The sequence below is a fragment of the Culex pipiens genome, chromosome 2, assembly GCF_016801865.2.
Source record: "Culex pipiens pallens isolate TS chromosome 2, TS_CPP_V2, whole genome shotgun sequence".
Classification (NCBI taxonomy): domain Eukaryota; kingdom Metazoa; phylum Arthropoda; class Insecta; order Diptera; family Culicidae; genus Culex; species Culex pipiens.
The window spans coordinates 71413774-71440409 of NC_068938.1; the positions used below are offsets into that span (position 1 = coordinate 71413774).

At 35.2% G+C, this 26636-nt stretch overlaps 1 protein-coding gene across 1 annotated transcript in view; it reads right to left on the minus strand.

The window, feature by feature from the left end:
• The window catches only part of LOC120422401 (uncharacterized), a 726749-nt gene that overhangs the window by 22197 nt on the left and 677916 nt on the right, over positions 1-26636 (minus strand). Inside the window, exons 11-15 of the mRNA XM_039585822.2 lie at positions 24425-24584; positions 23711-24004; positions 17751-17892; positions 17470-17681; positions 17055-17245 (exon numbers count right to left, since the gene is read on the minus strand). Of these exons, the coding sequence (XP_039441756.1) occupies positions 17055-17245; positions 17470-17681; positions 17751-17892; positions 23711-24004; positions 24425-24584 (999 nt within the window). The remainder of the gene's footprint in view (positions 1-17054; positions 17246-17469; positions 17682-17750; positions 17893-23710; positions 24005-24424; positions 24585-26636) is intronic.

Genomic DNA, 26636 nt, shown 5'->3' on the forward strand with positions numbered 1-26636 from the left:
GACAACATTTTTTCGATGGATCCCCTTGGAAAAAGCTTTCACGTAGGAACTTTTCTGTCAAGAAGGGCCGAGATGTTATTTTTTAAAAATTGATTGAAAATTCAATTTTAATTCTTTTGCGGTCGTACAAAGGGTCATTGTACTCAGAAAAATAATCTTTATCGTTGTGAACAATAATATTTCAAATTACAGCTTAATTTTAGGACCCAATTAGTGAAAAAAACACGTGTTCTAGATATTTTCAAGACGGAAAAACTAAGGTTAAAAAAATTGAGAGTACGACGCATAAATATTAAATAATGCGATCAACATTGTCTTTGTCTGTGTCTGAGGTAAACATCAATTGGATCCGTTTTTTTTACTGGACTAAAACCTTTTTTTGCATATTTCGACTTTTTTTAAGCCCAATTAATTTGACCAAGATATAATGAAGATTGGTATTTTCTTTTGAGAGATACTGCCACTTAAAATAAAGACATAATAAAATTGAAGATTTCTAAGTGTAACCCAAACAGCACTAATGGATGGATTTCACCAAATTTTTAAGCAATTTTGTTACGCATGAAAAAAAGAGCAGTATACTATTCTGCCTCTTTTTTCTAATTCTATTTTTTTTCTTCCCACTCCCTTCAAGTATCCTAAAACAATGGAAAAAGAGGGAACAACAATGTTGTCAATGATAAAAATTTAAATTGTCGTTGAAAAAACTTGTGAAATCGATTGTAATTTTGTTTACAATGCATCTATAACGCTTGTTTATGCATTTTAAATCAAATAAAGACTTTACCATCTTTTTACAAATTTTGAATTTTGGTACCACAGATCGATACAAAACCTTAAAGTATAGGAAAAAAATATTTGTATTTTATTGATTAATTAATAATTTGCAAATTTTTTGTTAGAAGTACACAGAAAAAAAGTTGAATTTTGGAAGGTTGAAAATTTGCTTGGTTGAATATTACCTCTTTTTGTTAGTAATTTTACGGAAAAAAATGCATAAAAATGTGAACCTGATGAAAATTCATCAAAAACTGATGAAAATTCACCAGTTTCTCATGAAATATAACACATATTTTGACACAAAATCTGTCACCATGTCCTGATGAACATTACCATCATTTTTTTATCTGTGTATTATAAAAAAAAATGTTTTGACCCCCTCCTTAAAAATTTCCCCAAAAAAAATACTGTCTAAAATTAACATATTTTTTGAAAAAAAAATAGTATTATGACCGATTCTTAGCGAAGCTACACTAAAATGTCACTTTTTTCAATTTTCAATGTGATTCTTAATATGAAAGATTTCATTTTTATCATGATCCAATAATTGCAATGTGCTTTAAATGCGTTTTCTTACCTTAAAAGCCAAAAATATTGACCAAATATGGTCTGAAAGCCATTGAATGGGAGAGGAGTTTTTCATAAATCTGCTCCTTTCGTTGTCCCGTCACGAAAAGAAATGGCTGGCAAAAACTCAAATTGCAGCCAATTCGTTCAGTTCAAGCAGCAAAAGATTAGTTTTTTAATTTGTGATAATGTGTAGAAGAGCAAAAGTTTTTAAAAATCAAACTGGCAAAACTGTAGCGATTTTGGTAGTGTGCCTTTTAAAAGTCCAGTTTTACGATGTTGTCCCGTCACGCTATATTTTTATTTCAGGGAAAGCACAGGTACTATATGGTTCATTCTGCATGATATTGCTTTGTAGGAAAATCAATTATCTTTTCAAATATGTAATAACATTGGGGGGTTTCTTCTTTTATTTTGCCACTACAGCCAAAACGCTGAAAGAAAATGGGATTTTTTTTGAAAAGGAGCCAAAGAATCGGTCTTATCGGTTTTATACTGATAATTATTTGTATGTTTTAATTCAAATATAGAGTTTTTATTATTTTTTCAGATTTTGAATTTTGGGATCGGTAAAAAAACGTTAAAGTTAAAAAAAATGTTCATAAATTCTTTGATATTTTGAAATTTTTAGATAGTAGCATTAATTTTTGCTTTAAATTTGCGATAAACAGGCAAGAAATTTGTTCCCTCGCTCGACCTCGACAACAGACGAGGGACAAAAACATTAAATTAAATTTGTAATTTTATTAAATATTTATATTTAGCATTAGCATTAGCATTAGCATTTTAGGACGCCCTATCCACGGATGGCTCCACAACGCTTATCCCACTGTTTGGTGTGGTTGTGTTAGACCCTCATCCGGAACAATAATCCAACACAGGAGATACCATGTTTTCATCTTTTGATGAGTGTGTAATACAGCCCAGGGCATAAGGGGGTCCTTGCCGGGTCTAAGCTATCCTTTGGGGAACGGAAGGAATGTTAGTAAACACCTATCTAAAGTGCGCAAGGATCCCTGCGTCACCTTAGTGGTATAGATGTTTGTAGGGAGGTTTTGGACTCAATGTTAGTAGAAAGGTAAGACCCTAGGATATACCTCGAAAGGTATTGCGGGTTGATAAAAAGTGGTTTAAATTTTGTTTTTGGTTAAACTCGCACAGCCGGCTGTTCCGAGGAAAAGAATAAAATTTAAACTGATATATATGTTATTTTGAAATTAAAAGCAAACGATCAGGTGTTTGGGGATGCAAGTTGGCTAATTAATATTTGATATTTTTTTACGTGGAATGCCAATTTAGCATGATTTAATAGATGACAGAATTTTAAACTCAAACAGCCGACCGAACAGAAAATCTACCTGTTTTATCAAAATATTTTGAAAAATATGACTGCCAAATATTGAAATTAAAAAGGTAACGGTAATTGAAACAGCAAAAAAAAAATCTAACATTATAAACTCGAATTTACTGTTTAGTATTGAATAAAACGCGAAAATATGTGATTAAAGGAAGTTATCAATATCGAGCGAAGAAATATGACCGGCGAAAAAAGTCCTGAAAGAAAAGCATGTAATTAGAATTGCCTCACCAAATTATTAATCCATTCAATGCTCTGTAACGTTATCATTCAAATCTAGAGTTTTTTTTTGAAAAGGTCCAATAAACAAAATTTTGATTTTTTGCTTTTTGGGTGTTTTTGAATACCCCTGACTGGTGGTTTTAAAAACACCCAATAAGCAAAAAATCCAAATTTTGTTTATAGGACCTTTTCAAAAAAAACTCGAGAAATACTCTTTTTTCCTAGGGTCGAAATATTTGTGACTGTAAACAATATTTTTCCTGTTATTTCACTGAAAATTCGCTTACGAGTTGACAATTGGCAGAGCACGTCGTTCACCAATATTAAAAAAAAAAACAGTATTGTTAATTTTTACAATTAACACTATTTTTTCCAGATTTAGAATTCTGGACTCAACTGGTAGCACTGCCACCTTTTTGGAGGTTGCGCCACGCTCAAAACACAAAAGCACAAAAGCGCACAAAGTAACACGAACGGCTGTTCCTTTCACACTCATGATGTTGCCCCGCTCTTGCTCAGCAACTCAGCTAATCGGCTAGCGATGACGATGACGAAACGCCTGCGTCATCAACTCTCACTCTCCACCAGAAGTCGGCATGAGAGGCTCGGTGCTGCGATGACACCCGATGATTTCCGACTGCCACAGCACAGCACACATACTAACACGGGTATTTTTTCCTTTCGTTTACACACTCAAACACGCGCGATCGATTTTGAGTCAAAATTTTTGACGAAAGCAATCCATACTCTTTCTCTTTTCCTCCAGTGACAAACTTGATTGCATCACACTTATACACTATTGCCGATCTTTGTGTGCGTGTGATTTTTTCACCACGTTGAAGACTGTTTTCCCCCAAAGCAACGCGGAAAATTGCCGTCTCCGATCACAAAACTTGATAAAAAATGCAAATTTCCCGGTAAATTCAAGAAAATGTCTACATTTATCACGCAACATAAGACACAGAACACTTTCAGGATAATCCTAACCACTTTTCAAGACGATTTCACGCCTAAAACTACCGACATTCAAGTCCTCACAAGCACAAGCTTCAAAGCGAACCGCACCGCACGACGTCTCGAACGCAACCTTTATTAAATATTTATATTTATTTTTATTTTTGTATTTTATAAATATTAATTAAAATTCGGCTGAAAAAGCAAAAAAAATAACTGTACTTTTGGGCTTCTTGATTTTTTTTTTAATTTTGGAAATCAGATCGAGATCAGGCGTAACAGAGAAATTCCATGAATTAATTCATATTCTGCAAATTTGACAATGTAAAAAGCACTTTGCACCTACCCTTTAAAATATGAAATAGTCTTATTTTGCTTAACAAATCTAATCGACACTTGCAATTTTGAGCTGCTGATCGAAGATACTCAAAAACGCTTTGTTGTCTTAAATACGTATAGATTTGGTCATTTTTGATACAAGGACAACCATGACAAAAGCTTATTATGAAAGCCAAGATTTATAAGAAAAATCCTGACGAGAATGCTTATGATATTATAAAAGTAAATATTGCCATAAGTTTGAAAAATATCTAAAATTTTTAACATTCCAACGCCCAAGGCTCCAAAATAGTTGAAACGGTAAATTCAACTCAATGGTTCCCGGGCATAACACAACCAATCAAGATGATTCTTCTTTCCAGTGATTTGTTAAGATGTCTAGATGATTATAGAACTTTGCAGAACTTAATTTGATCAAATCTGTAATTTTTGCGATCAAAAACATCGTTCCAACTTTTTTTTTCGCTTGTAAAAAAATCCCCAAAAATTCTGCGGAGGCAGTCCTTTTGAAAAAAGGTGGAACGAAGTTTTCGGTCGCAAAAATTACAGATTTGATCAAATCAAGTTCTACAAAATTTTAGGATCATCTAGACATTCTTACAAATCACTGGAAACAAGAATCGTCCCGATTGGTTGAGTTATGCCCGAGAACCAGCGAGTTAGAGTAGCCGTTTTTTGGGGAGGCTTGGGCGTCCGTGTAAGTTGGACATGCGTTGGGCGTTCCAGTGTTAACATGCAAAAAAATCAAAAAGTTGTAAAGACAAACAATTAAAAATAATACAACAGTAATAAAAAATGCATTAGTTGAAATTTCATTACATCAGCGCCAAGAGTAATAATGTTTAATTTTGTTCGAAGTGTAGAGAAATTACAAAATGTCCTAGAATCATACATTATTTCAACAATTTAATAAAAATATTTAAAGCTTATTTTGGCAAAGGTTTTTGCAAAAAGTTATAAATAAATCGCATAAAAAATAATTATTTAGCTCCAATAAGTTATCTGGTGATGAATCAATTTCCATCACCCTCACCAAAGCATTAATTTGTCAGTCTCAGCGAAACAACAAATCCAGACCCCCCAAGATATTAATCCAATTTCAGATGTCGAGACCAGGACCAGACCAGAATCAGAACAATCCCAAAACGACAACGTTTGCAGCTCGCTTGTCTTTCATCCTTCAGAGCTGGTTGGCTGACTTTTTTTGTTGTTCTGCTTTTTTGGCACCCAATAATCTCCATCTTTGTTTCATTTCTTCAAAATACATTAAAATCTTTCCCCTTGAAGAAAAAGGACAACTTGTCTCGAGAAGAAAATTCAAGAAAAAAGTGTGAGATAGCACCCCCTTGGAAGGGAGAGAAAAGTGGCACATTTCTTTAATGAACGAAGTATAATTCAGTTATAATGGCCTCAGATGAAGAAAAAAACGAAACCACCGGCGGAAAAGTACGTGTTGCCAGATGTAACTGAGGGAAAAGTGTACCAAAAACAAAGATTTAATTACCACGAGTACCCTACCTCCCCTTGAGTGGCGCAAGAAAAACTTGATTTTATTCAAAAGGAGAAATCTTACGGATGGTTTTTGTGCTTTTATCACCGCTAATGTAACAAAAATAAACGTTGTTTGGCTTCGAGTGACGCCCCCAAAACTCCTTCTTCGTTGTCGTCTTTTTTACATTCATAAGTTTGATAAAAGTTCATAAGGATTGAGGTAATCTTTGTTTCGAAAAAGGTAAGACCAGACCGACATATCATTTGTTGTTTTTGAGGTTTTTGCCGATATTTAGGAGAAATCTCGATTAAATTTTCAAAAGGCCCTATCTGCATAGGAAACCCATGAGGGATAGGTTGTTTTGAAAATTTAATCTAGAAATACTGATTTCGACTCCTATTTAGAATCTTTATATCAGTCTGAACACTTAAATTTTAAGCATTCTTCATTTCCAGTAGTTTAAAATATTCCAAAGAGTTAATCAACCACAAAAAGCAGCCACTAATAATTCCATCTCTTTAGTAATATAAAACAACCTCGCTCTCTTCCACTTCTTCATCAGAACGATCCTCATTAGACGTTACTTACAGCGACGTCGCGTCGCATCGTTAGTTATTTTCCAGGGATTTTAACACCTGTGAATGGACCGTGAAACGAGAACCTGTCCAGGACCCTTTTGCATCGTGTCGACGTTGAAGGGAACAGCTCTGACGAGGTTGCCCTCGCAGCAGCTCTCTCTGGTTTGATGCAAAGAAGCGCCACCCCCCCTGTATTAAAACCAATTTCTTGTACTTACAGCAATGAAGGTGGTGGCGGTTAGTGTTCTGAGTAGTCTCATTTTACTATTTTAGGTTTTATTTTCAGCTCGTTTACGGGAAGGTGGGGTAAATTCTCAGTTGCAAAAAAATATAAAATAATATTTTTATGCAATCAACCCACCTCTGCCCTACAATCAACTTGCTAGCCTTTATTTTCTCAAATCCCCGCGCCAATTAGCATTCGTTACTATGGCAGACGCCGGTAGCTTTTATGAGAAAATCAGGTCTTTTTTTCATGGCGTTTTTTTCCAGCTGCAGCAGGAGAAACTGTCGGTAAAGTGTATGGCCAAGCTTCAAGAAGGTCAAAACCACACCGAGGCTGAAAAATTAATGAGCGCCATAGTGAACGCATAAAATGTGAGCAAGAATGCAGTACAGGATGGGTTGGAAAATTACTTACCTTAGAAAATTGGAAACATTAGAAAATTATCCAAACTTATTTTTTTTTAATTTTCAGTTTTTGGTTAACTTTAGACAAAACATATTTTTCCAAATTGTTTAAAAATAAAATATTCCAAATTTCAGAAAAAAACTAAGATGATGGCTTGTCAAGAAAAATTGAGAATTGTTCAACTGATAAATCTAGGCCCCAAATAGCATTTTGATAGATAGTATGTTTTTTTACGGTTATTTCAGTTCAAACATTGTTGGTGAAAAAATATCAATTTGTGTTTTTTGTCAAGGATATTTATCTTTGATGTTTTTTTTCTGGTTTTTTTATAAGTTTTAGATTAATGTTTCTTTTTTAAATGATCAATTTATCAAGAATATTCTGATTCTATGTATAACGTTTATATCTTACATTTTCATTTTTTTGTTTCATTTTGCTATCAGATTATATTTTTACGATTTGATCCCGAATCTAAAAATACTTTTCCTGGAAAGTTTTTATGATAAACTACCCTTTCAAAATCAGATATAAAAAATAGCTGGCAAATCATATTTTTTCAAAATATCAAAGAAATTCTGAGTGAAAACAGATCAAAACAAATTAAATTGCATTTCCTGCGTTTATAATCATGTTTAAGCTAGTAATATTATCAATTTAGTGAATTTTCAAAGAATGCAAAGAAATTTATTTTTTCGTCAAAACATAGAATGTTTTAATTTTTTTATTGTTTTCATTTATTTTTTTAAAGTAATTATTACAGACTAACTGGCTTAACCCTCTTTTATTTTTTTCACACGAGTTGTGATTTTTTTTATTACACGAGATGGTTAAAAATCACATGGCAGTGATGCACTTTTTTTTAACAAATCGTATTTTTCAGAAAACGTCAAAAGTCAAAATTTGCTATTTTCGCTTGAATTTCATCAAAAACTTAATTTTTGTTTTTATGTTTCGTACAGCTAAAAGTGATTGTTTGCATAAAAAGTGATGTTTTTTTTGAAAGTAGAAGAAGATAATTTTAACTTTTTTTAAGGTTATGGCATTGCATAAACATGTAAAACTGGTTTTGATAGTTATTTTACAGTTTAAAGTTACATAATGAAATATTTCCAATATATTTAATTCCAAATATTTCAGATATTTGAAAACCAAAAAAATGAACTCAAATCTGATTTTTATTATTGAAGAATGGTTTTTTTTCTGGATTTCTGATAAATTATCTATTAATAAAATTATGAAATTATCATAGCGATTTTTTCTAAAAATAATAATAATATATAAAAATAGTCAACAAAATCTGTTTTTTTCTTTCAAATTCCTCCTAATGTTGTACAGTAAAAATTGTATGATTGTATTCAATTATTTAAAAAATAGCAATTAAATTTATTACAAAATAAATATATTGATTTTATTCAGTTGTCTATTGTGTTAATTGAATTTATAAAAGGTTTTTCGAGATTTGATGCATCTATTGATAATTAAATTTATGGGTAATCTGGCCTCTCATTATTTTTTAAAGATTTCGCTAGAGATAAAAAAAATCATAGAATACTCAACAGAAGAAAACACACCAAAGTCAAGTAGCTTTAGTCCATTACCCAATGTCATGGTTTTCTCGAATAATTCATTTCTATTAATTAATATAATATTCATATAAAGAAGTAGCATAATGAATTCATTTCAACTAAACACATATTTTCCTGGTTTGTCAGTTGAATTCCCGAGTTTTCCGGTTTTTTCCCGGTGGAATCTAATTCTCGGCTTTTTCCCGATGTGCTCAATTTTTATTTCTGCTTTTTGTAGATCATGAATTAGAAAACAATAGATTTTCTGCAAAATTTTATATTTTTCATCGTTGAACGGTTAATTTAAAAATTGTTTTGGGTGGAAATTTTATTTTACTTTTGTGTTTTAATGAATATAAAATGACAAAATTTAAAAGTGTTGTTGGTTATGACAAACATCAATTTTGCATGTTTTCAAGTTTAATAATTATTTAGAATATATATTTCTGATACCAATTTATTGATGCCAAGTTTCAATTATGTCCCAATTGTTGAATATAATTTAACGTCTGAATTAGAGCAACAACTTATACTGTATATTTTCAATAGATTATTGAAAATGTTGTTATCGAATTAGATATTTTTGGCATTTTTTCAATATTTTAATAAAATTTTTGTATAAATATTCTTGTGAGCATTTTTTTTATGTGTTTTTTTCAGACCACAAATGCATACGGTATTTAAATTCTAAACACTATTGAAATAATTTTATAAAAGTATTAAAATTTCACAAAAAAATATTTTTTCTGCATTGAAATCGTATCAATAGTTTCTGAGGTGTCATCAGTTGGAATTTTTGTTTTTTATAGTTTTATAAAATTATTTCAATAGTGTTTAGAATTTAAATACCGCATGCATTTGTGGTCCCTGAAAACATTTAAAAAAAAATACTCACAAGAATATTTCTCCAAAACATTCATTTAAATATTCAAAAAATGCCAAAAATATCTGACTCGATTACAACATTTTGAATAATCTAGTAATCTGTAAATACACAGATAATACTGATTTCTTACAAATTTTAAAATTTAAGAGACTGTATCTCACAAATTAGTAGGAAATTTTCACAGCTGCTCAAAAACTTTTTTTTTGCAGGGGTGCTTTTCTTTCATGACATATTATTTAATTGAAAATTTACAATTTTTCGATAATTTTATCCTGAAAGTACTCGTTACATGAAAACGGTGCACGAATTCAAAAAATGTTTAAGTCACTATTTCTTCAAATATTAAAACTCGGCGACTTTTTTTTTTCCCCATTATTCTCTATGGCATATAAATATTTTTCGGAAATTTAAACATTTTGTTTTTGAGAATTCAATTTCAAGTAATAGAATGTTAATTTGAAAAAAGGTATTTTTTAGAGTGAAACCATTTTTTTTTCTTATTACATTATTCTTATTATTATTCCTGAAGGTTTCTTAGGAGCTCGGACAATCGTGATTGTAAGGATTTTAAAGCTTAAAATGACATAAAATTTTGGCTATACATCATGTTTTAAAAACTTTTTGTACCAACTGTCGATTGGCCCAATTTCCAAACATCGCTGTTCTGCCTCAGCCCAAGTGCCAGCGAGTGAATAAAAACGGTGGAAAATTGCAAGCACCCCTTCGTCGGAGAACCCCATCCAAACGGCGAGTGGAGGGAAAAATTGTAGTTTTCTGCACAATTTAGCGGGGATAAAATTACTATTACGATATGCTTGTGCTTTTGCTGGCTGGCTGGCTTGCACTGCTACTGGTTATGCTAAAAACACCGATTTTCTGTTCTGCTCGCCTTAATGACTTGTAATAGCACACCTCGAGAAATAACAATAACGCGGGGCGCTCTGAACTCGGAGCTGCATCAGCCGTTGGGGTGCTTTTTTTTGCTGCTTTTGTTGTGTTCGGGCAAAGTACCAATTATTTTTCGAAAAAAAGTGTTTCTTTTTATTATGCTGCAGGCGCGGCGATGGAAATTCATAAAAAATGAGCCCCGATTCGATGCGGAAATGCCGTTAAGATGGAAATCTGGGCGCTGATTTCTGGAACGGGTTCCTCCTACTTTACATCATTAGTGGAGCGAAAATCACCTGATGTCAGTAAATTAACTTCAATATACAGATTTATAGAGAAAATTCACGAATGGTGGAAATTCAAACCCAAAATATTCAAGAATTCTGTGAAAAAGCTTTTTCTACGTTCCTTATCACAGAATACCACGAAAAGCTCAAAATGCCTCCTCGCAACGCAACCTCGTTCAAATCACCCCTCAAAATGCCATGTTTACCATTCCCGCAATCTAATTCAATCCGACTAATTGCAAAACGATTGTATGTTGAAAGCCTTCGTAACAAGAAAAAGTAAAAACAACAAAAATCAAGAAAAACAAGCCAGGCAGGTCTGTTTACACGAATCACATCCCCCTTCCCCCACCCATTCTTCTACCAGAAGCATTTTCCGCCTTTGAAAGCCGGGAAAAGTGGAAAATTTTCAAAGCATGCGGAAAGAAATTAATACCAACAAATGTGATTATGCTTTGTGTGTGTGTTTGTGTGCGATTCAAGTGGAATTCCTTCACGCAGACTTTGGACTGCCCCAGCGATAGAGCTTTTGTTAGTGCCTTATCGGCTCAGAGCTTTTTTTGCTGCTGCCGCTTCCTGACTTTACACACCAGTTAGCATATAGCATGGTGTACTTGTGCGGTATGTTTGTACGAGTGTACTGCTCGACCGGATAAGGAAGTACGGGATGTTTGCTGCGGGGAAAATCTCCGAACGTGCCGTTCCTTCGGTCAATTGTAGGAGAAAAGTTCTCGTGTAAGGCAACAGTATTCACAGCAGAGCAAAAAAAAACATCGCCATCGGCATTCGGGCTTTCAGGTATTTCAATGGTACAAATTTGCACGAAACATTACGGTACTTTACGTGCCAACATCTTTGTGGGGTTCCGTGAGAGTGTTGCTGGCATGCTTTTCCGCTATCGAGAAATATTTAATCTGTAGTACTGAGAGTAGTGTTTTGATATCATGAAATTATAGAACAATTTTGCGAGTTCCTTGCTAATGTTTAGATTTGAAAGTATGAAAGATATAAATTTTCTCCTTACAATTAACCTATTTTTTTTTGTTTTTTTTTCTTCTAATGCTTCTCTATCCACTCCTTAAGTTCAAAGAAGCCATTTTTATCATCAGTTTTTATACATTGTATACTATACTGCCCCTGATCGCATAAATGTCCCATATGCATTTTCATCGATTTCGAGTTATTGATGCAGTTTGGTTCAAAATTGTGTGCTCTTTCAAAAGAGCCTATAACATCCAGTACTTTGTTCTAGAAATCAGGAGGAAATCCAGTTTTTTCGTAGCCTTATGTATGGGACAAACTTCAAATGCGTTTTTCTCAGCTTGCTATTTTTGCATATGGGACATTTATGCGAACATGGGCAGTATACACGCTATAAAAAAATGGGTCTGTTCTTGCAAAATAGATCACAATTGTTGATTTGGATTCTTCTGCAAAACAAAGTTTGCCTCTGAATCAATTTAACTTGGGCTTACTAAAGCTCTGAATATTCAGCTTATCTCGAAATTTGGTTTAAATAGTTGTTTTGAAATGCATGGAAAACCCAAAAAAATCAAAATCAGTTTTTGGATGAGCAACTTTTTCAGGAATCATCTTTTTTTTAATTTAATTGTTTGTTACTTTTTATGTTGCCAATTTCACAACTTTTCGATTTTTTCAATAATACCTTTGGTTGCTTAGACCATTGCTAATATTTTTCAAACTTTATGTCACCACCTCCGGCTTGAAAAATCAAAGGGCAAGCCAAATATTTTTTCAAAAAACTTCTAAATTTTAATGGAAATAGAAGTTTTATCAATTCAAAACCATTTGAAATACCTTTTCCTGCGTTGATAATCATATTTAGCATGTTTGAGGTCGTTTGAAAATATTTAAAATTTATGCGAAATTTATGGATTATATGGATATGGATTTAATGGAGGAAATTGAAAATATAAAGTTGGCCAATTTGCAATTTGAATATCGATTTGATCGACAATTTCAAATATAAATTTCTCAATTTAATTAAATTTGCTTCTGAGATTTCTTAGTGTTTAAAGTTTCATTTTACGAGAATACAACTTGTAGATAAGTTTACTAGGGAAATGCGTGGATTGTTAGGGGGAGAATGGGTAATATGTACCCCCTAAGAGAAAACTGTGATTTCTCAACCATAACAGAGAAATGTTTTTAGACTGTCTGAATTCGAGTATTATTCTACGTAATCCGAAGTCTCCCTATTTTTTTTTAAATAACACATTTTTGATTAATTCTAAACAACCGTGCGGGGAATACATACCAACATTCTTGGGCAAAATGCTCTACAACAACGGGTTAAAATGCAACCAAACAACGCGTTGCAACGGTGCAAAATCTGGAATTTTTTTAAAAGTTCCAAAAAATCCAATTTAATTTTTTTGCTTTAGGGTGTTTTAAAAACAGCCTTGAGTCAGGAGTATTCAAAAACACCAAAACCGCAAAAAAAAAAAATGGAAATTTGGATTAATGGACCTTAAACGCTTCAGTAGAGCGTCCCATTTTCCGACCCGGGAAAAAATTAAAACTTAAAATTCCCGTTTCGCGGGAAATTTGTAAATTTCCCGGGAATTCCCAAAATTCCTAACTTTTTGGCACATTTTTTTTTACAAAAAATAATAATGCAAAAACTCAATTTTATTTTATTCAATTATATTTACTGTTCTTATAACATTTCAGTTCGTCTGAAAATTTCATATGAAAGAATATTTCAGATAATATTAGTTTCTGAAGCTTTCACAACTGGGATCTTGTTAATTCGTTAAGCAACAAAAATTACGATATGGTTAGTTTTTCAAACGAAAATTGTTGTTATATCATTTGAAACTTAGGAATCCTGTTCTGCCAATATCAAATTAAGTTATTTTTTTTACGATTTTGTTAACCATGGCCAAATTGGATGAAAATCGAAAAAAATATCATTTGATGTCTCAAAGAGGGTTGTGCAAGAAGAACGAAAAACGAAGTTGACTTTATAGCTGTCGGCCACCATTGCTAGTACCAACCACTAGTGTCTTCCTTTTTATCTACAAGGACTTCGCCGCCCTGGGCTCCTAAGTGTATGAAAGTATGGCACGGAGCGACGGCGCCGAATACCCATATTTACACAAAGAATTTTAGAGCGCCCGCCGCGGGATTCGAACCGGCGTCCTCTGGATTGTGAGTCCAGTGCGCGGTCCGATTGATCCACACGGGCGGGACAAGAAGAATTTGATTAAATTTGTTTAAACAGTTTAAATAGCTTAATGTTAAGAATTTACACCTGAGCTAACAAGGGCATAAGAGGTTTACTATGAAATAGCGTCTAAACTACTTTTATTGCTATGTGATTAGAAAAATAATACTGCACAAAAAATACAAATAAATTTAGAAATAGCATGTAAATTTAGAATATTAACATATGAAAATGTTTTTGCAAGCAGTTAAGGCAATAATTGATCCTCACACTTATTTTGATCATTTAAGTTGCTATTTTGTACGATTTTTTTGAATAATATTAATCAGAACCAAGATCAGAACAATTTTCGATAAATTTAAAATTTCCCGGGATTTCCCGGGAAGTTTGTTGAAAATTTCCCGTTTCTCGGGAATTTTGTAACCCCGGGAAATTGGATGCTCTACTCTCCAGAAATTGCTAAAAATTTAAGTTAAAATTTTTGATCGTGAAATAAAACACAAAAATATTTCAGAATTGACCTAACATTGATCCCTTAGGTGGGTCTCGTGGCGCAGGGGTAGCGGCTTCGGCTGCCGATCCCGATGATGCTATGAGACGCGGGTTCGATTCCCGCCTTATCCACTGAGCTTCTATCGGATGGTGAAGTAAAACGTCGGTCCCGGTTTCTCCTGTCTCGTCAGAGGCGCTGGAGCAGAAATCCCACGTTAGAGGAAGGCCATGCCCCGGGGGGCGTAGTGCCAATAGTTTCGTTTTTTTTTTGATCCCTTAGGCTGTTTCTTATTTCCCTTGAAACTGCATAAATACTTCGATGATTTGTATTCCTCGATGTCCTCTCTTGCATGAGCATGAGCATGAGCATGAGCATGGTTGACTGCCAATGAGCTGCTACTCCGTTATTGACAGATCAGCTGAAGTTAAACAATGAATCAAAAATGATCAGTGGGAGCCAATCATCCGTTCACTGTGTAAACTCTGAAGATCCCTACTTTATTAGTCAATACCGGCGCCCTCCCAAGAAGCCTGCAGTTCTACGAAAGGGAGGAATGTAAGTCCGATAGTTGAAGTTGCAGACTCATCATAGTTTTTCGCTATATACTTGTTGATACCGCTTGAGACCGTTGAATCCACAGCATCTCATTCAAGCATCACGTGATTATTATTTTTTTTGGGTTAGTAGGATAAGGCATTGGCTTGACGATGCCTCCCGAGCTACGATGCTATGGGGAGGACTTTCAACATGAACACGATCACGAATACAGCACAAAAAGAACACCACAAAAATCCGTCTTCCCGGCACTGCTGCTCACGCGATACTGACGCGCAATAATATTCATTAGCACAATGACCCCCCTCACCGCATGCATGATATGAACATCTGTTTTCATCGATGTCCTCTCTTGCTCGATAAATATTTTCCTCGATGGTCAAAACTAAACCCGCACCCACAATTCAGAGTCGAGAGGATCGTTCCCAAAAAAATATTGAGGGCTCAAACACCAAAAAAAAAAACCCAAACCATCGATTTCTGACCACTCTTTGGTCACCAAGTTATGGTAGCCGAGGCAATTAAGTAATTGGGCTAGTCTGTCAAAGGTCTCAGGTTCGATTTCCCTAGTCTTTTTGTTTTTTGTTTTGAAGGTTGAACTTTTTTTTTTTTTGTTGCGGATGAGCCCCGTGTCCGTAAATGATACCACTATTCTCTAGGATCGAGGCTTTTATTCTCTCGGACGAGTGCTGCCTAGTTTTGGGTGTAATATAATAATGGTTTATCGTTTCTTTACAAAGCTTGGCGTGTTTTTTTCAATCTCAAACAATAAAACTAGCACACATATAAACACACTCATTTGCTCACTCTTTCACTCACCCACTTAATCACTCACTCACCCATTCAATCTTTCACTCACTCACTCACTCACTAACTCACTCACTCACTCATTTTTCAAAAGTTCGAATTTGTTCCTGTATGCATAAAAACAAAGGACATTTTGAAAAAGTATGCGTGAAATAAATACCCAGAGTTTTTTTTTTGAAAAGCTCCTATTAAACATAAGCAATTCCACGTCATTACTAGGCCAAGTATTTTGTTGTTTGGTGATTTGGGTGGCCCTATCCAAAATAGGTTGGACCCAAAAATGTCGTTTTTGAAGGATTTTCGCAAAACCACATTTAAAAAAAAGGTAGCAGTTTTAGTAAAAAAAACTGATATTTTCCCGTTTTCAGCATTTTCTAGTTCCAACCATATCTCATTTATGGATATTTTACGTAAACATCCTATACAATGCATTGGTCGCAAGACCTTCAAATTAGCAAACAATGTTTTCACTTGATCTATAAATGTATTTAGCTAAACCGGCTCTGTGGCTTAATGGTTACGGCTTCTGCCTCACAAGCAGAAGGTTCAGGGATCAAATCCCGGTCGGTACCATTGAAATTTGGAATTAGGAATTGGAACTTTGAATATGACCAAAAACGAAACAGAATCAGGTGGGATTCGAACTCACACCTTTGGATTGATGGTCTGGGACTCTAACCAGTCGGCCATCTGAAGGTTATAAAACATGTTGTGTATTCTTCTCATATTAAATACGCTCTGATCCCTGATTTGCCTGAAGGGATTGGGAGTCTTAAGATAGATCAAGGATCCGTCTGGTGCTTGCTTCTATGTTAAGGCGGGCCGGACAATGCCCAACGACCTCGGAATTGGGCCGCTAGGATCTCTGCCATTCTGAAATGGGTCGTTGGAAGCAGCGCGAGGGCTATCACCACCTAATACCCGGGACTGATTTCAGCATTCGGCATATACAAAGTCTGATACAAATTATACTTTCCCATAATTTCGCTACCGGTTAGCGGGTATTGGATTGGACCACACACACACACACACACACATCTATAAATTTATTTAGCTATGATGTCTTGGAATTTTTCATTAAAAGCTAAACTAATCACATTTCGTTTGAAAAGTGGCGAGCTGAACTTATTCAGTTGTTTCGGAGATATGGTTCTTTGATTTTTTTACCAGTACTGTATTAAATAAAAACGAATTTAAGTAATTCATATTTCCCGGGAATCCCGTTATGCATTTCCATCATACCGCATTCAGTCCCGAATCACTGCGCTAGACAACCGTAATGGTTAAGGTTCGAAAGGTGCACTAATTAAGCAATGCATCACGTCGTGTGCTTTTTATGGGCTCCCAACAACTCCACTTCACTCCACGATAGTTCGTTTCGTTTCGTGCAGCATCGCCATAACTCAATACAATTGTAACTTTGTGTTTACCAGTCCCTCCCTCCGGAGGAGATGACCCCTTACCTTAGTGGACGCGTCCTGCTTGGAGCCGTGCTGCTTCACCAGATCGGCGCTAACGTTCGTGATGGTGGTCGCCGTCGTGGTCGCTTTGATGTAGTAGACCCGCACGAAGATAACGAAGCACAGGACCAGCAGCGTCAGCAGCACACCGAACAGGATCGGCGAAACGCTGTCCAGGGAGCTGCTGGTGAGCACTGGAAACAAGAGTGTTGCAATGTCAGTGTTTGCTATCGTTCTGCGTTCAATTATGTACTAAAAGTTAGTAATTAATTGCGGCATTGGCCTCGCCTTTTGAAGATAACTTTGAAATTTGTGGAGGTAACTACTTTGTTTTCTATTTTTATCAGTATCTTTTTTTAGACAATGTAATTAATTTATACTTGGTTGTTATTCAAATATGAATTGAGTGTTTTCTTACCGGCTCGATTTTCGGTGGTGGTACTCTCCAGGAAGAAGTCCTTCACGATCACGCCCTGGCTACGACCCTTCTGGTTCACGGCATAGATGATGGCCCGCAGCGTGTGGTCATCGGCGGACAGTCCACCCTCGTCGTACATACCGCCGTAGTGGATCAACGTCTCGAGCGGTTCGATCACAAAGTACGGCTCGTCCGGGTTGGTCATGTTATATCTGATAGGAGGGTAAAAAAAAATCTTCTTTAAACTTTTACAACTATTAAAATCTGCCCTCGATACTCACCGTAACCGCCCCGTCCGGCCGGAGACCAGCTCGAGCAGGAAAATCTGTGGCAAGCCACCGTCGTACCCGGCCAGGCACTGCACCTCGACCGAGCTCTGCGTTTGATTGTTTATCGTGCAATTTTTCACCGTCGATGGCAGCCCTGGCGGAAGAATGAGAAGAAAGGTTGGCAACAGGAAATTAAAACCCCGTACGAAATTAAAAATCGACCCATTATCCCCGGGGAACGAGAGCACGGTGTTTGAAAGTACATTATTTTTTTTAAAGGTCCAATAATTTAGTTTTTATTTATTTTTTGGTTTTTGACTGGTTTTCATATCCGTTTTTTAAAAAAATATTAGTTCTTGGACCTATTCAAAAAAAAAAAAAAAAAAAAAAAACAGTTCAGTAGTTTTCTAGATTTTTGAAAATAGAAACCTTCATCAATTTGTAAACCCCAATCTTACCCCCAGACCCAATGTCCCCCCTGATGACGGTATCTCAATGTATGAAATTCTGCATCTTGAGAAGGAATTTTGTGATCCCAAGGCACTAATGGCAAAGTTGTAGGATAAGATAACGACTTTTCGGAAAAAAATCCTATTTTTTATTTAACTTTAAATGATTTTTCAAAATACGTATAAACCAAGCATAACTTTTGAAAAGGTTTACAAATAGATAATTTTCCTTATTTCGTGTTTTAGATCTAGCTTAATAAAATTTGAATTACTATTAAGGAGCAATTCCAGATCAAATCAGGTTTTTTTCTGGTACTTTTGTACCCGACCCTCTAAAATTTCAATGAAACTTTGTAGACATGTTATCCTAGGCCTATATAAGCCATTTTTGTGTATATGGAGCCAACAGTACTCGAAACTAACATTTGAGAAGGGCGTAAGGTATTTAAATATTTTTGTATTTTGTAATTTAAAAATTACTGTATCTCGAAGCCGTTGCATATCAAAAAATGGTCAAAGATAAACTTGTAGGAAATTTGACGGGATTTTTGAAAAAAATACATTGAAACAAAAATACACGCCACATCTATGAGATTTTTGATTTTTAAGTCTAAAACTTAAATTTAAAGGTGATGTCACGATTTTGTTTTCGTTCAAAATTTTTGAGGAAATAGCCTAAAATGTTTCCAAAAGACTGACGAAAAATGCAGGATGGTATGTCTCTCCTAAAAAAATACAAAAATCATTTACTAAAACTATTTTTTTGAAAAGTGGTCTAACGTCGAAATGTTTAAAACCCGGTGGTGGGAATCGATTCTCGAGACAATTTAACATAAAAGTCTCCATATTGACTACTGTCCTAAGTCCAATCCTTGGGAAGATACAGCGGTTTTAAAAATAAAAATGTTGAAAAAATAGGTTTTTTTGTGGTTTTTTGCAATTTCTATATGACAGACTTGGTTTTTCAGTCTCGTAAATATTTCTACCGCAAAGCTCGTCCAATTTCCCATTAGTTTGCCTTTGACAGCTTTTTGATTTATATCATTTTTATATTTACGTAAGCAAATTTACTATCCTGGTTTCTACCACACTGAAAAAAATATTCTATTTTCAGTTATTAGCAATGTAATTAAGCTTATATCTGTAAGCCCTTACATTCAATTGAAATGGTGTCAAAGGCAAACTAATGGGAAATTGGACGAGCTTTGCGGTAGAAATATTTACGAAACTGAAAAACCAAGTCTGTCATGTAGAAATTGCAAAAAACCACAAAAAAACCTATTTTTTCAACATTTTTATTTTTAAAACCGCTGTAACTTCACAAGGATTGGACTTAGGACAGTTGTCAATATGGAGACTTTTATGTAAAATTGTCTGGAGAATCAATTCCCGTATGTGGTTTTTGAAAATGTTGACGTTTAGAGCACTTTTCAAAAAAACAGTTTCAGTAAATGATTTTTGTATTTTTTAGGTGAGTTGCTCCATCTTGCATTTTTCATGAGTCTTTTTGTAACACCTTAGGCTATTTTCACAAAAATTTTGAACGAAAAAAATCGTGAGCTCACCTTCAAATTTGACTTTTAAACTTAAAAATCAAAAAATCTCATAAAAGTGGACTGTTTTATTCTTTCAGTGTATTTTTTTTTCGAAAAGTCCGTCCAATTTTCTACAAGTTTGTCTTTGACCACTTTTTGATACGATGCAACGGCTTCGAGATACAGCAATATTTAATTTACGAAATACAAAAATATTTAAAACACTTACGCTCTTCTCAAATGTCATTATCGAGTGTAACTGGCTCCATATACACAAAAATAGCTTATGTATGCCTAGGATAACATGTCTACAAAGTTTCATTGAAATTGGAGAGGGTCGAGAAAAAAGTACCTGAAAAAATCTTGTTTTGGGCTGGAATTGCTCCTATACAAATACATTTGATTTAAAATCTTCATGTTTTCATAAATCTAATTTTTTTCACACAATACTTAAACAAATCAAGGTTTTCAGATTTTTTTTAAATTTTAAAGGCTGAATCAAATTTAATCAACATTTTTTTCCGATGAAATGCACGGTTTTAATAAAATTGTCATGTGACTTTAGGTAAAAATCAGTATTTTTTATGCTTAAAAAGTGTCCAGATATGGGCGACTTAAAGGCTTTTTTTTCTATTTTCAAAAAATATATTTATTAAAATTGATATTTTTTCTTACAGTTTTATTGTTCGCCCCGATCAGCTAGCTCCCTACGTTGTGTCTAACGGGCCGGCTGGGAAGCACACAAGTTGCCTCAGCAACTACGAAGAACAGCGAAGACGACGACAAAACACCATTCGGAGGACGATACAATAAATCAAACACACGGCGATTACTTCTGCCGGGGAGACATCCAATCTCCACGGCGGTCAAAACACAAGAGAATGTTTATTCACAACATTACAATACAAGTAGTCAAAACAATAACTATAACAAATAAACGTCAAAATGTCACTCTGACACTACTTCTTTGGTTCACCCCCTCGTACGACGGGGGGTAACTAAAAATACCTAATTATAGGGTCCACGACCCAACATTTATTATTTGTTTCCTGAATTGTTCTTATCATAACCTAAAACTTTGCTGAAGACACTTCGTGGACAATTTCCATACAAATAACATATTTTTTGTATGGAGCTTGGACAATCGCCAACTCCCACCCCCCCCCCCCCCCCCTTTAAGGTGTCCACGTGGTTTATGGATGGTCCCTATAGTTTTTAAAGAAAAAAATCAATGTTTATATTTAGTTAACTAAGTTTATAAATTTTAGGTAAAATTGTTAAAAAGTCTGAATTTTGCCTAAAATTTGTTAAAACTAGTTTTGTTTATAAAATTAAAATAAATATTGCATTTTATACTGAATTCGAAGCACGAATCACAAGTTTTCACATTTTACATGAAATTTGTTCAGCTGGAATTTGGAGATTTTTTTTAATTGTGTTTCAAAAACACATATTATTTATTGTTTATAAACTTATTTAACCTTCTCCTAATGGAAAATTGTCCAAAGAATCCGAAAATGCATTCCGTTTTCCGATTCAAAATCATGTTCATTGAGAAAATCACAACATTTTCTTAACTATATTTAACTAACTTTTTAAACTTTTCAAAATTTTATGAAAAGTTCTTCTTGAGGTACTTTGAACACTTCTCTACCACGGTCAGTATGATTCTAAACCATTCCTTACGTATTTTAATTGTACTCTTCATATCGCAATTCGCAATTCGCAATTTTCAGTGTAAGAACGGGCCTTGACCGATCTTATGCACCAGGTTCCCGACGAACACGCACTGCCCTTACACCTACATCTCACCCTTGCTCTGAGTCAGTACGAGCAGCACGCTAGAACACGCTTTGAGTGTTCGTGCCAGGCATGCACACCTTCTTTTCCGGTTACGCATTTTAACTCGGCCGGGGGTGGTACATTACGTAGGGTTTGATGTAAGTATAAGCGCCTAACCATTTATAGTGTGCCTATCAACTTTCATTAAAGCAAAAACTGTTTTATTTTTAGTTTGAATTCAAAAACTAATTGTTATTTACTGTGTATTGTTTTCTCCTGAAATCTTCCCTAATGTTGAGTCGTGTTTATCTGTTGCTATTTCTTCTGTCGCGGTGTTTTGTTACAATATTTTGGTCCTAAGCATTTTAGAAAAGTTTTTCAAAAGTACAATAGTAATATTTGTGGTAATCCTTTAATCATTCCATAAATTGAGTAAGGGCTCGAACCTCACTTGCTTAAGAAAAAGGTGAAGTTTCAAAACAATGGACAGTGAAGGAAATATACTTTGTAAAGAATCAATAGTGAAAGAAAGATAGTAGAAATTAGAAATTATTCAAATAGATATATAAAGAAAAGGCACATGATAAACAAAATTGACATCGCTGCCATATTAAGGGAAAGCAGACAGTTTGTTACAGCAGCATCAATTGGTAAAATAGAGAGGAAAAGCGTTAAGAAATAAGAGAATCAAATAAGTAAAATCGAAATCAAATGGAGGATAGTAAACAGAAGCCGTTTTAGAAAATCAGTGAAACAAAATAAACAGAAGATAGCTGTTACCGTCATCAGGGGTGACACTGGGTCTGGGGGGTGAGATTGGGTCATACAAAAATGCTGAAATTTGAAAAAAATGACCCAATGTCACCCCTAATGACGGTAGCTGGAAATGGAAAGAAGACAAACTTCGTTCTGCGATGTTCAGGTACATCCACAACAGTTGACTCAACATGCTGCGAATCAAAACAATACCGTCTACAATCACAAATTACTTCCCTTTCCCACATTGACGCGCCCCTTTCTTCTAGCCGTCTCGACTCTGACCCTCGCTGGTCAAAGGTTTACGATCCGTTTCCACAGGCCACCAGCTAGGTCATCATGAAAACCAAGCCAACGTGGAGGTAAGAAAATAGGACACTTGCAAGGAACCAGAGCTATACTGTCCTGATCAAGAATGATCTAACAGGACTACGGACGTAGTCAGTGACGCTCCTTCCAGGATGTTCCTCGCCTAAGCGTCAACTGAGGAGGTATTATCAGTATCATTCGCCCTTGGCCTGCAATTGTACTCTTCATATCGCAGAAAAATCGCAAACCTATCAATGTCACCCCGTTTTACGGTACCAATTGTTTTCTTCGTGGAAATGTCATTTTCAAATATCGGTAACCTAGAAAATATTTTACCCATTGATTTTAAGTTTTTATATTTTATATTTTACCTACATATTAATTTTAAGTTTTTCCATATATTTTGATGGAGGCGCGCGATCATTAACGACGCTTCGTTTTAGGTGAAGATTCAAGAAGTATCAGGCGCCTTCTTTGAAGTATAGATCGTTTTTAAATTGGAATAAAAAAAAAATCTTAGGAATTATATTTTCTAGGTCACAGATATTCATTTCAGGATTTCGTTAAAATTCGTCTTCTCCTGTTTTTTTTTTCGCTCATGTTCATTGTTTTCAAAAATGTAAGACATTTGGGTCATTCCAGGTCAACTGAGTACATTTTTGGACTCGACCTTCACCGATTTTGACCAAACTTGGACGGAACGTTCATCTATCGATAGTTATCAGACATTCCAAGTTTGGAGCTGATTGGACCATCTTTCTTTTTTTGGCACCACCCTCTTTTTTGATGATTTTCTTTTAAAAAAACTTTTTTTTTCTTTTATTCATAACTTTGCAACTATTTGAGCAAAATACTTTCTACTGGTTGCATTTTATGGAGGGTTGAAATTTTATTTTGATCGAATTCCTTGGACAATTTTCCATAAAATACAACCTGTAGAAAGTAAGGTCGAGTCCAAAAGTGTACTCAGTTGACCTGAAATGACCCATTTATAAAATGATCCGATAAACGAAATTTGGCGTTTTGTACAAAATACTGAAAAATTAAAAAAAAAATAGTGATCATTTTTTTTGTAATTATGAAAAAAGTACACCGTGCCCCCTAGCAAAAAACCCTTCAACTCTCCCTTCACCCCACTTACCAGCCAGCACCACCTGGAAGAAGCAGGGCCACTGCTGCAGCCCGACCTCGTTCTGGCCCCAGCAGGTCAGCGTGCCGTAGTCCTGGTCGGAGACGGGCGTGTACCCGAGCACGCTGAGCGACCCGTTCTTGGCGTACCGCTCCTTGCCGATCTCGAGCGTCTCGCCCGAGTTGTTGAACTTCCAGAAGAACTGCCGCGGGGGCGGATCGGCGTGGACCTCACAGGGGATGTGCAGCGACTCGCTCCGGAACGCGCCCACGATGATGATTTTGTCCGTCGCGCAAACGGGGGCATCTGTGGGAGGAGGGGAAGAGAGAAACCGGAAGTTATGCTGAAGGCACTTTCATCAATTTGTAAGTACTGTGTAATGCAACTCGGTGCAATAAACGCAGAGAGGGTATGTTCCCGATGGGATAATGACATCGTCATCATCGTAATTGCGAGCATAAGATGCTATTTGATGTTGGAAAAGGGGGACTCTTACGTAGTGATGGTATATTTAAAACACTTTTTGTAATAAATGCAAAGAGTCAATATTTGTTTTGCCTAACCTTCGTATTTAACAACATCATTAATTTCCAACAATGGCACATAAATCAACACGGTTTTGGACAGGGAGCTGCTGCAATCAGCAAGGCAACTCGTGCCCTGCCCTGCCCAAGACCGTGCCGGCAAGTCTTGCTGCAAGAGTTCCACTAACGATAATGCACTTACACTTGACCCGCAGTGCCAGCTGATTGCTGACCGTTTCGCCCTCGCCGTTGATTGCGCTGCACGAGTAATTTCCGGACGAGTTACGGTTCACCTTCTGCAGCACCAGGCTCTGGTTCGAGCGGATCACCCGGGCGGAAGCGTTGTGAGTTATCATCAGGCCCTGGAGGGAGTTGTGAGGGAAGAAAGAAAGAAAATTATTAAGGTGAAGAATAAGACGAAGATTTGGTTACACTCAGTTTCATGGAAATGTTGAGAAAATGGAGAGAATCTTCAAGCTTCAGTTCAAATAGAAATATAAATTTCAAAGCAACTGAGAATAAAGGTAGACCAAGATGTCCGCCGACAAGACAATGCCATCACAAATCGATCGATTTACCCATAGTAGTGGTATTGGTTGCCTGCAAAGTAGTGGTCGTAAATCGAACAATTGAACCGGAAGTCAATATCATTGCGCGGACTCCGGAAGATAGAGAGAGGGTGAAAACGACGAGTGAGGTTGTCATAAGGAAGAGGGAATTAATAAAATTTTATGTTCAGCTATCAGGAAGAACGGATGAGAAAACCCCCGGTCCAAAGTACCCAATCGAAAAGCGAGCCAATCGAACCGAGAACCGAGAAGGAATCGGGCGATTAATAAAAATTATATAACTCATCGTTCGTGATCTGCTTGACCTGGCAGGGCTAATGAGGCGATTATTTGAACGTGAGCATGTTTGTTGGGAAACATTCAAGTGCATTGTTTGCTCATTTTTAATTGCTTGTTTTTTTGTGATTCATAAATGTTTGAAAATTCATTTTCGTTTAATTAAAAAAAAAAAAACATTTTTAATGTACCTTCTTACAAAAGAATAAGAAGCAGAAGAAATCAATTGAAGAGTGATTCTTTACGTTTGCACAAATCGACATTTGATTTATTTAATTTATTTATTTTGATAAATCTTTATTTATCGATTCCTTATTAAAAATTATCCATTTGCATCATTGGTATCTCCATAACAATATGAGGGCTGACCAGACAATAGTGCTATGCAAATTTTCAAAAAATCTCTACTCTAAAAAAAATGAGTTCGCGTAAACGTGAACAGAGTTCATGCCAGCGGGAACCAGGAAGAAACTATTCAACTCTTATGGTGCAATTTTGAATTTTGCACCATGAAAGTTTAACAGTTTCTTCGTGATTCCCGCTGGCATGAATTCTGTTCACGTTTACGCGAACTCATTTTTTTGAGTGTACCTCGATTTAGTGTCTACGGCAAAATGGTTAGGACTTTTCAGAAATAATCGGTACATGAAAAAACTCGCTTTTGACTAACTTTGACTGAGAATTCTTAAAAATGAGTCCACGTGGCTTATGGATGGTCCCTTAGGGATCATTAAAAATAGGAGAACGGATTTTTTTTTTGTGATTCAATTATCCGAAGTTAAATATTTGCAAAGCCTTCGGATAATCGAGTCTGGACTGTAGTGCATAATACACGATGAATTATGCATAGCATTTTGAAAAAGAAAAACACCGATTTAAAAAAAAAATCAAAACTACTTCCAAAAACACATTTAGTAAAAAAATATTTAGTCTCTTAAAGTTCTCTAGTGAAATTTTAGTAAAGTGTATGTTTATGAGCTAGAACTAGAACCATTTTTTGTCCATTGTCTTCGAAAATGTTATCTTTTTCAAATTTTAAATATAATGTCCAAATATTTTAAAATAGCTGAATGAAGTTCTCTACAATTTCGTTTAAACATTGCTAATTCGACCTTTGGTTCATGAGATATGACTTCGCAAAGAATGAAAATGAATTAAAATTTGTAATTTTAATTGTTAAAAAAGTGATTGTACAATATTACCTTTTTTCAATGCAATTATAGGGGAACAGCATCTAATTCCAGCTTGCCTCTAATGTTGTCATATCAGCACTTTGACATTCAATTACAGCTGATTAAAAGCGCTTTCGACTGAAATCGAGTGATAAATAGTTCAATAAGGAGTGAGCAAGCAAGTTTTTATCAAAAGTTTTGCAAAATAAGTTGTTTAAATAGTGAAAATCAGCAAATTGGATTGAGTCAGGAGCGAGTGCTTAACCTGCCAAACATACGAGAATTTCCCCTACTTTGATTTTTGTGGAATAAGTGAAACTACACACAAAAAGATGTAAATTTACAAAATTCACACAAGGCATCAGAATAATTAATTCAAGACTAACATTTGAAAAGG